The 11,241-nt window shown below is 36.2% G+C and overlaps 2 protein-coding genes across 3 annotated transcripts; both read left to right on the top strand.

Moving 5' to 3' along the window:
* Positions 1-426: 426 nt before the first annotated feature.
* LOC116019477 (RCC1 domain-containing protein RUG3, mitochondrial) lies at positions 427-4,321 on the top strand. Its single transcript, XM_031259695.1, has 8 exons — positions 427-1,080; positions 1,188-1,327; positions 1,964-2,158; positions 2,527-2,655; positions 2,795-2,950; positions 3,284-3,480; positions 3,646-3,727; positions 4,032-4,321. The coding sequence occupies exons 1-6, from the start codon at positions 524-526 to the stop codon at positions 3,475-3,477; spliced, it is 1,371 nt and encodes a 456-aa protein (XP_031115555.1). The 5' UTR covers positions 427-523; the 3' UTR covers positions 3,478-3,480; positions 3,646-3,727; positions 4,032-4,321.
* Positions 4,322-5,872: 1,551 nt separating this feature from the next.
* Positions 5,873-9,955, top strand: LOC115996439 (apyrase 2-like). Of its 2 annotated transcripts, XM_031235659.1 has the most exons (9): positions 5,876-6,546; positions 6,709-6,837; positions 6,950-7,006; positions 7,160-7,252; positions 7,998-8,203; positions 8,420-8,511; positions 8,915-9,132; positions 9,262-9,454; positions 9,560-9,955. In XM_031235659.1, exons 1-9 carry the CDS (start codon positions 6,235-6,237, stop codon positions 9,664-9,666), a joined length of 1,407 nt encoding a protein of 468 aa, XP_031091519.1. In that variant the 5' UTR covers positions 5,876-6,234; the 3' UTR covers positions 9,667-9,955. The 2 variants fall into 2 exon arrangements, with proteins under 2 accessions (XP_031091528.1, XP_031091519.1); XM_031235668.1 differs by lacking the exon at positions 9,560-9,955 and having other exon boundaries at positions 5,873-6,546; positions 9,231-9,392.
* The last annotated feature ends 1,286 nt before the right edge of the window (positions 9,956-11,241 follow it).

Here is an 11,241-nt window from a genome sequence, read left to right as displayed (position 1 = left end):
TACTTGACTTGATCAAATTTGATAAAGTGTGAGGCAAGTCATGTACCAACTTACCAAAGGTCCGAGTGTAAGAGAGGAAGAGAGACAAAAATAAAGAAAGTAGGGAGAGATGAATTCAACAAATATGGAGTATGTTATAAAATTTGTAAAAGATTATTTTTCGTCAAAAATGAACATTCTTTTTAATTACTATCCTCTTCACTTTATATTTTTTTTATAGATGACTTTGAAAATAATTTTATAGATTTTCAAATAAATCCTAAATCTTAATAAATAATAGTCTGTAATAATTACTCTCAAAAAAAAAAATAGTCTGTAATAATTCTTTAAAAATGTTGCTAATTATTTATTTAATATTTTTATTAGACATTTGCTTAATCTTAAAAAATATTTTTATCATGTCTAGTTTATTTCACAGACTAAACTTTACTTTACGGAATTAACCCTGCACTCGTGCAGGCTACAGTCTACAGCCACCGTTCCGGCGGCTACTGGAACCATTTCCACCGTGAGCGATGTGCTGATGGCATTCCGTCACTGTACTTCTCGTACTTTTCCACGGCGGCACTGGCGGCGCCATCTCTCCTCCTCGCCTTCTTCCATCTCTCACTCGTCCAAAGTTCCCCTTCTCTGGAAGTCCGACGGCATTGACTCCGAACAGCTCGTTACTGTTCAGCTATTATCCTGGGGCCGCGGCGCCTCCGGACAATTAGGTGGCGGCATCGAAGAAATCCGGATATGCCCCGCCCCGGTGGCATCGCTATCACTCCCCCCCTCTTTCTGGTTATCTTCGTCGATTCCCGGCCGTCTTCCTTCCGCGCAACCGATTCCGCATTCTCCGCAAAATGCGGCGGAAATTCCGGTGGAAGTAGGTATTTCTTGCGGGCTATTCCATTCGTCGTTGCTTGTTGATGGGAATCTATGGATATGGGGCAAGGGAGACGGGGGCCGACTCGGATTTGGCCACGAGAATCCAGTCTTTGTTCCCACTCTGAACCCTCTACTGGGCTCCCTCCGAAGCATGGCACTAGGCGGCTTGCATTCCGTTGCCCTAAACGTTCTTGGTCAGGTCTTCACTTGGTCCGTTCTAACTCCAACGTTATTCTATTTTTTTTTAAAATTTTTTTTCCAAGAAGGTAATGAATTTTTAGTTACAACTTTTGATCTTTCGTTTGCCATGTTTTCAGGGGTTACGGCGGATTCGGGGCTCTTGGACATTCTGTGTATACCAGAGAGCTGGTCCCTAGATTAGTTGAGGCCTCTTGGGATGGAGAAATAAGTCACATTGCAACAAGTGGAACACACACAGCTGCTATCACGAAATCTGGTCAGGAGCTTGATTATTAGCTGGTATTACATTTTTACCAATCTACTGAAGGAAAAACTAGAATTAATCGAATGAAATAGAGATGAACTAATCTTTGTACTTCTGAACTTAGTGAACAGTATGTGGTTATACTCGTGGAAACCATTGAATTTTCGAGGGGATTACACAAGTGTCTAAGACTGATTCTATAATGTAGTAGGGGATGTTATGATTGAGTATAACAATGTGGTCACAGAATTGGCTGCTAGTTTTGTAAGGCAGAAGTAATATAGACATCAAGGTGCAGACCTCCCACCTGTTGTTGTTTTTTTTTTTGTTTTTTTTTTGTCAGCTTTAGTTGTTTCTCATCAGTGTAATTGTGAGTGATAGTTGATACACATATTCTCTTAGTTCTGTTATAGTTGCATACTATCGTATACGTGTCTTTCATTTTAAGCTCATGCAGTTTTGCTGATTAAAAATATAACATTATCTGGTTTTCCTACATTTTGATTTGAAATAGTTTTCAATATTTTGTACTTATTGAAAATAATAATAAAAATTGAATAGTTTGATATAAGGAACAGATATTAGAAGCCCATTTCTTTGATATTTATTTCCTTGACTAGATTTTGATTTTTCACTCCAACTAAGTAGGTGAACTCTATACTTGGGGTCGAGATGAAGGGGATGGACGACTAGGCTTTGGTCCTCGCCGAGGGCCAAATGAAGCTGGTGGTCTTAGCATCCCTTCAAAAGTGAAAGCACTTCCTGTCAGAGTATCTGCTGTTTCGTGTGGTGGATTCTTCACAATGGCACTGACAGAAGATGGTGAACTCTGGAACTGGGGAGGTAAAATACAGCTTGTGAGTTTTGTACTTTTGTTGCTCTTCTAATTGCAGTTCTTTAAGAGGAAGTCAGCTATAAGATAGGAAGTCTTCGTGTATTGGCTTAGTTGTTTCCTATTTAACAGGAAGGCCTACATATAAATCATAGAAGTTTCATATAAAAGCAACCCCTCTAAAGAAATGGAAGATAATGGCATTTTTAAATCATAAGGATTTCCTTATTAGCATTTCTTGTTCTCAATTGAATGTAATAGTATGCAGAATGTAAATATCCCATTTTGTGCTTGAGTAAGTTAACTGCATATATATTGTTTTTTAAATTGATGAAACTCGCAAGTTAAGTTTAGAGAAATTAATGTGTGCTTTTTGCAGCTAACTCCAACTATGAGCTTGGAAGAGGGGACAAAAGTAGCGGTTGGAAACCACAACCAAATCATAGTCTTAAAGATGTCCGTATAGTTCAAATAGCTAGTGGCGGATATCATTCTCTTGCTTTGACTGGTATGATGAATTGAATGTTTTCTTAGTCTACTGTCAAGGTTTTTGTGTCTGTATGTTCCCATGTTTGTTTGTTGTTTAGTAAAGAATTACTCCGTATATATTTTTATGTGTTCTGTCTATTGGTGGCCTTCTCTTTCAGATAAGGGTGAAGTCTTTTCATGGGGTCATGGTGGCCACGGTCAGTTGGGTCATTCTTCAATTCAGAATCAGAAAGTTCCTGTCAGGATCGAGGCTTTGGCTAATGAGAGGGTAACCTTTATATCTTGTGGCGGTTCTTCATCGGCAGCTGTAACAGGTAATGCAAGATACAATATATTTAAGGACATCTACTTATCGACCATATATACGTATATATGTGTGTTTGTCTGCACGCTACAAAGCAACTGCATTTATACAAGAAGATATTGATGCCAATACAGATGACTGAAGGTACTAGAGGAGAAGGATAAAACACATTTTAGGGCACATTGCTCATAATACACATGAAAAAATAAAGAAAAGTATTGGCTATCCGTTGTGTGCTATTAATTTAAAAAAAAAAAAAAGAGTCAAATTTTATGTTTAATAATATAAAAACGTTGGAAAAGGGGTGTAAGATTGTCTAAAGAATATATTTTTGTTTTGGCAGAGAATGGGAGACTGTTCATGTGGGGTAATGCAAAAGATTGTCAGCTAGGGGTTCCTGGCCTGCCAGAGATACAATCATCTCCCGTTGAAGTTAAGTTTCTCATGGAGGATGATGGACTGGAGAGCCATCATGTTCTTTCAGTAGCTATTGGCGCTTCTCATGCCATGTGTCTGGTTTCTAGGTCAGGTTGTTAGAAGGTAATGATAATAGCCGTTACAGTCTCCTTATGATGATATAATGAATAGGCAAAACGTTACCATATCTAGAAGCTTTTATCTTTTCCCTTCAAGTTACATTTCGCTAGAGTTCCTCTCCAATTACTCTCAAGAAGGTCTCTCACTATTTCATTTTATGTTTAATAGGTTAGGCATCAATTCTCATTTGCAATCCTCTGCTGATCATTCCAGAATCTTAACCCGATCATCAGTTCATCTGAAGGTCATTGTAAGTTTTTGTCATCATCATCATCATCATCATCATCATCATCACTATTTCATTACTTTTAGCCCGACTGAAAGACGTCTATATATTTGTGTATGGATGTGCCGGTATAGGCTTAAATTTGCTGTAAAGTCGAGCTTTTGTGAAACTTCTGCTTTTCATATCTGTACAGCTGACTTGGTTTTGTGGGCTTCTGAGAAGCCTTGCCATTTTGAACCCTTAGACGGATTTTATATCATGTGCAGACTAATCTTAGCTTGCATAGGTAAATAGATTCCTAACAATATTACCTTTGATGGTTGAACAGGAACATTGCATTCTGGGATGAAAGCTGGTCAATGACTTCAAAATGCTGTTGCATGTTCAGTGAGGATTGTGATGTTACATTCTGAATGTCATATTTGGATATGGATAATTACTATCTTATGCCTCAGTTTTTTTTTTGTTTTTTGGATTTAGTTATACTTTGGGACTATTCTCATTTCATAGTTTTTTTTTTCTTCCCTTGCTTGCCTTACACTGCAACAGTTAAGTGAGATGCTGTAAAGCTAAATTGCCAATAAAATTTTGCCTTTGAAGGCATCTTTGATATCTATACTTGTGAATATTCCAGAGTAGTTCTTGGCAAATTATTGTTTGGACCATGGTTCACATAGCTGTGTGGATTAATATATTAAAAGTATTTATTTATATACTGAATGTACATTATTTAGTATTATATAAAATAATGTACTTTACGTACACAAATAATGTAATTTTAATATATTAAAAATTTACTTTTTATTTATGGTCCACAAAGCTGTGTACCATGGTTGATGTATTAATTATCTTTGTGTACCATGGTTGATGTATTAATTATCGGTTGAAATAATGTGGGCAATTGATGTAATAAGTTGTAATTAGTAGACGCTTATATTTTGGATCATGCTAAGAGCATTCCAATAGGGAAATTTTGAAAGGTCTTTACATGTGGTCTTGAACATGTGGATGAGTGCAAAATTTGGTTCTTGCAAGATGCGTTTGATTTTTGTTAAATTTAGTGGACCCCACCACAAAAAATAATAATAAGACTATCTCATCTCCTGGTGTGTTAGACGCACAAGAAGCGCCCAGTCGGGCGCGTGCACACCACTCGACTGGCTTGGCGTGTAAAATAACTTTTATTTTTGTTTTTATTTTTTAGTTGTCATACTTGTTTTTTTCCTTTTTTTTTCTCACATTTATTAAAATTTTCACTAAAACTTTGTACCATATAATATAGCAATATATAATTTATATATGATTAGTTAATTCAGGTAACTAATGACTAAAATCAAAATTTTAGTGTTTCATGTATTTTTAAAGTTAATTTTAACCCCTTTATTTAGATTGACTTTTAAAAAATAGAAAAGAACATATCTTAATGTGTATTAATTGAACAATGTTGGCATTAGATGCTTAATTACGTACGCTACGGACCACTTTACAATATTTCCCATAATTGTGCCAAATAAAAATAGAAAGTGAAGGAGAAATTGAGAGAGAAATTTCTAAATGTGGGCCAAACTGAAATTAATAAAAAGAGTCATTTCTATTTTTGGTCCTATTGTTATTGGGGCATTGTCAATTTTAGTTCACTTTATTAATTTTTGCCATATTGCGCCAAGTCTTATTTAGTCCTTGCCACTTTTAGTTCACCGTTAAAATTTTCGTCAAATAACAGTCCAAAACATGGGTATTTTGATCTTTTCATGCTTTGATCATCTCCTTTACCCTTTGTAGTGGTTTTCCTTACAGATTTTCATCCAATGAAGAGGTCCGGTGAAAGCAATGGCTTTGTAATGGGGCTCACATGGCTTTCGTCGGACCTCTTCAGTGGATGAAAATATGTAAGGAAAGCCACTGCAAAGGGTCAAGGAGATGACCAAAGCATGAAATGACCAAAAATACTCCTATTTTGGATAGTAATTTGACGAAAATTTTAACAGTGAACTAAAAGTGGCAAAGACTAAATAAGACTGGTTGCAATGTGGCAAAAATTAATGAAGTGGACTAAAATTAACAATGCCACAATAATAATAGGACAAAAATGGAAATGACTCTAATAAAAACTACAAAAGGCGAATCGTTAAATTACTAAACTTGCTCTGGAATTAAAGAGGCTTCACTTTAATTAACAAAGAAGAAAGGGAAAATGGTTTTAATAACGACGGGAGTGGAGGATTAAGCAACATTCAACACTCAACGACAACGAAGAACGTCGACATTGGCATTGCCGGGTCGGGTTTCATGCGATTCGGGCTTGAGATCTGATTTGATCGACTGGTGCTGCCAAATCTATCGACCGACAGTAGGGATTTGCATTTACACAGAGTGTAACAGTAGAGTCAGAAGCACTGGAGACGGTACAGGAGACTGCCCAGCCGTTGAAGCCGCCGGGAAACGGTCAGATCCGGTATCGATCGCCATCGGCCGCTGAGCTCTTGGAGGCACAACACCCCGCGCCGCCGCCGCCGGCTCCGGCCGATCAAATGGAGAAGCAACTTAAGCGCAACCGCGGCCAGCACGATTCCGTGTCCGACGTGATCCAGAGGTACCGCGGAGTCCTCCTAATCATCTCTGTGCCTCTGCTGCTCATTTCGTTCGTCCTCTTCGTCATGCCTGCCCGATCCCCGGCTGATTCCATGGAGTCGCTGAATCGTAAATTCTCTCCCGACTTCGGATCTAAGAGGTACGCCGTCATCTTCGACGCCGGAAGCTCAGGCAGTAGGGTCCACGTCTTCTGTTTCGATAAGAACCTCGATCTGGTTCAAATAGGCAATGAACTCGAACTTTTTGAGCAGGTAACTAAACAAAAATGCATATGCACTGAGCACGTGACTTGCTTTCTCAATGTCATTATGTGAAGTTCATGCATGGAGGATATTTGTATATTCTACCACAGTTTGTACTAGTCTTCTGTTTGTATTCTCTGACTCTTTGTCCATTTGATTTCTGTACTATAGTTAAAACCAGGTTTGAGTTCTTACCCAAAGGACCCTAAGGCTGCTGCAAATTCTCTTGCATCACTTCTTGAGAAGGCAGAGGCTGTAGTTCCTGCTGAAATGCGCCCCTACACCCCAGTCAAAGTTGGGGTTAGTAACTATAATCAATCCTACTGCTTCGTAATGACGCATTATCTTGTATAAATATGTGATCTTGTACCCTGCATTGTTCCCTAATGCTGTCCATGGATGCATTACTCAGGCCACTGCAGGTTTGAGGCAATTGGAAGGTGATGCACCTGACAAGATCCTGCAAGCGGTAAACTTGATTAATTTCTTTAGGATTCCAAATTAGATCCTATTTTCCTTAGTGAGCATGTCTTGTTTTACATTTATGACTTTCTTTGTTACTTGGAAGTTATTGATGGTTAAACAATTATATACTAAATTATATTAAATACTATTGTTGAAGGTGAGGGATTTTCTAAAGAAGAAAAGCAACTTCAACTCAAGATCTGATTGGGTTACTGTTTTGGATGGAAATCAGGAAGGTGCTTACCAGTGGGTATGTTAATATCGCTTTGCTGCCTTGTTTACATGCTTTTGTGAACTTCAACTGAGCTATAAATTTAGCTATCTTGCTGTTTGGCTTTAAGCTTTACTTTGTTTCCCAAAATTGGGATAGAGTATGTGTTCCATTTATAAAAGATGAGTAATATGAGAATCTTGGCTATTTTTCTGGAGAGATTCCAATTTCTAATGAGCTTGAAATTCACAGCTATAGAACCGTGTAGCCTTATTCGAATGTTCCTTTTGATCACATGATTGGTTTTCTTGGAGATCACTACTTTGAAATAAAAGTAAATCTGAGATATGATCTGAATTTTACTGAGAACATATTAGGTGTTAGAATAGCTGATAGAATTCTCCATTACTGGCGCCTTTCTGCAATTTCTGTTAAATTTAGAATTCTAGGAAAATTTTGTTTTGGGAACGTATTGAAGTTTAAGTTGTGATTTAATTAATTTTATTAAGTTTAGTGTGTCTTGGTGGCAAACATATAGTTTAAATGTTGGAGATTATTATTCTCAAGTTAGGGATTGAGTGTTTGTAAACAGTATATCATATTATCATATTACTTTGAATTTCTGAGTTGAAATATTACAGTCCAGAAACTGCTTCTAACAGCCAATCTTGTTTGGTTGAGTCATCAGCTCATTAGCTAGTCAAAATGCTTCTGCTTTGGTATAGCTTGTCCAATCACAAGATGAAGTTTTATAATTTTCTGTTGCATGTTTCCATCTGTGCAGGTAACCATCAATTATCTATTAGGAAAGTTGGGTAAAGAGTACTCTGACACTGTTGGAGTAGTTGATCTGGGAGGTGGATCTGTACAAATGGCTTATGCCATCTCAGAGTCAGATGCTCAAAAGGCGCCAAAGGCATCAAAAGGAGAGGATAGATATGTGCAGGATATGTATCTCAAGGGGAAAAAATATCACCTTTATGTCCACAGGTCTGTCTCTTGCCCTTTCATGAATTCATGTATGTATTCTTGAATGGATAACTCTGTATTATGAGAATGTCAGAGTAACCAATGAAAGTGGTTTGAGCTTTACATTCCACTCAAAGAATATAGTTTGCTAGTTATCCAGGTCTATTATGCTATCATTATTTAGGTCATCCTCATCTTCTATTGACAAATATATTATCTCTATCTCTTTTTGTACAGCTATTTGCACTATGGTTTGCTTGCAGCTCGAGCTGAGATTTTGAAGGTCACTGAAAAATCTGGCAATCCTTGCATCTTGGCAGGACATCAAGGTAGTCACTATTTGCACGTGGACCTGCAATTATTTTGTTTTTGCATGTCAAGTTTCAAACATATTACAGTTGGTGTGCTATTACAATGCTGGTTGGTATTTTTGTGAGTAGTCCCCGCCCCTCGAAGAACTCATTTTAAAATTCACATTGTATCATCAAAGTTGATGGAAGTGCCACTAGGAAATGATGTTACAAAATAGTCTCATTGCTAATGGCTTCTAGTAAGTGCAATAGTGGAGTGAGCTATTGTCTACATTCTACATTTCTTACTCACCTTCTGTCACTTTTGTCTGCATTCTACTTATCTCATGTAGAGGAAATGAAGAATGCTTTAGGTATATCTTATTCTGTTTTAAATTTTAATTAAATGGGATATTGAGGATAGTTGTATGTTCTTTTCAAGGGTCTTATAAATATGGAGGAGCAGTTTATTCAGCATCACCATCGCCTTATGGTTCAAGCATGACGAGTTGTAGGGATGTGGTTATTAAGGCTCTCAAAGTCAACGGATCAGCTTGCACTCACATGAAATGCACATTTGGAGGGGTGTGGAATGGTGGTGGAGGCAATGGTCAAAAGAATCTGTTTGTTGCTTCATTTTTCTTTGACAGAGCTTCTGAGGTACAAAATCTTCCTGGATTTGTTTGATTCTGGAATTTTCTTGTATTAGCAACTTCCCCTGTTCCTGAGTTGGTCAAATTTGCCCGGGTGCATTTTAGATAATGCTGACTGCATTATGTTCAAACAAAGGTTGGAATTGTTGCTGATCCAAATGCGGCTGTTGCAAAAGTTCGTCCAGTTGATTTTGGAAGTGCGGCTTCAAGTGCTTGTTCAACAGGGCTCGAGGATGCCAAATCCAAATTTCCTCGTATTGATGCAAATAACTTGCCATACTTGTGTATGGATCTTACTTACGAGTTCAGTTTGCTGGTTGATGGCTTCGGTAAGTGATGCTATGCTGAGTTTCCAGCAAACCAATAAAACGACCATATCATTCAGAGAGAGATTAACTGTTCTTAAATTGTATACTTGCACGCATGTTGAACAGGCATAGATCCTCAACAATACATCACATTGGTAAAGAAAGTCAAATACCAAAACTCCCTTGTCGAAGCGGCTTGGCCACTGGGCAGCGCCATTGAAGCAGTTTCGTAAGTGCACAAGGCCTTACATCACACGTAGAGTTGCAGTCTACTACCGGCCAGTTATGCTATGAAGTGCTGATAGATTATCTTTCCAGTTCCCACCATCAGCGCGTCTGTGAAGAGAAATTTTGGATGTTTTGGTATTGTGGGTGGTCGATAAGAATAATGATAAATCTTTGTTGTGATTCTGATTTATAATTGATGAAGTAAAATATTTAGCAGTATTCATTCTTGTAAAGGCTACTGGACTCTACCATTCTGAAACTTATGCTATACGGAGGCTTGATTTTTTGGTTCAATATCTGATGATGACTGTGTCATTAACATCTCAACTAACAGTATGTGTGTCTGTCAATACTAAATGATTCGTTTTATCATTAACATCTCAACGAACAGTATGTGTCTGTCAATACTAAATGATTCGTTTCGTTGGAGATGGAAAACGTGCATGCTTACTGGAATTTTTTCATCTGTGACATGTTTCAAGGAAAACACAAATGTCTTTATCCACAAACCACACATGAAACTTAAACTACACTATAAAGAATATGTAATAAGTTTAACACAAATGTCTTTATTTTTAAGCACAATCATTATTTATAAATGGTCCACTTTAACCGGGAGAATGAATTATAATTTCATTATTCTATTGTTTGGTAGATAAGAATAAAATTATTGAGAATTGAAAGAAAAGAAGTGATACAAAAACTAAAAATACTCTCGTATAATAATAATAATAATAAAGACAAAGTTGTCATTTAACGTGAAATTTTAATTTTGTAGACTGGAATTTCAATTCTGAGAAGTTAGAAATTACAATTTCATGATGAGTAAAATTTTGTGAAATTACAATTTTCTTTAACCAAACAATGCAATTCGAAATTCCATGGAATACCAAATGCCCTGTAAGGTGACATTGAGTTGCTGACGACCACGTTATTCATAAAGATTCCAATTTCCAATTACATATTTATTTTTTATTTATTTAAATTTAAATTTCTGCACCTACCGACACTAAAATAAGATCTAAGATCGCCCATCATTTTTTCTTGGTAGAATTGATATTTTAGCATTTTAATTAATTATTTATTTATTACAATTTGAGGAAAAATGGAATTAAAAATTCATGAAAAAAGAAATTATCAAGAAGATTGATTTCATTGTTTGGTTGATAGAAAAAATTAGTAAGAATATTAATTTTGTTGTTTGATTGGAATTTCGAATGCTGAGGAATGATATATGTAAAGACTAAAATGTCTTTACACAATGAAAAACAAAATTCCACCCACTTTCCTTGAAATTTTTTCCTCAAAACTAAAGAAAAATATTTTTCTTGATTTTTTTTTTCTAACCAAACATCCTCTAAGTCAGGAAGAAAGATTGAAAGGAAAATACATGAATGGTGTGTATTATTACTGTTTAAAGAATAAGATAATTATATTTAATAATTTATCATATCTAAAATTTTATTTAAATAATATTAATTATATCATAATTATATTATATATATATATATATACACACACTACAGAGTATTATTTTTTTAAAAAATATTTTAATATAATTAAGATTTTAACGTTAAATA

The sequence above is a fragment of the Ipomoea triloba genome, chromosome 1, assembly GCF_003576645.1.
Source record: "Ipomoea triloba cultivar NCNSP0323 chromosome 1, ASM357664v1".
Taxonomy (NCBI): Eukaryota; Viridiplantae; Streptophyta; class Magnoliopsida; order Solanales; family Convolvulaceae; genus Ipomoea; species Ipomoea triloba.
This window is presented reverse-complemented; position numbering and strand designations above follow the sequence as displayed.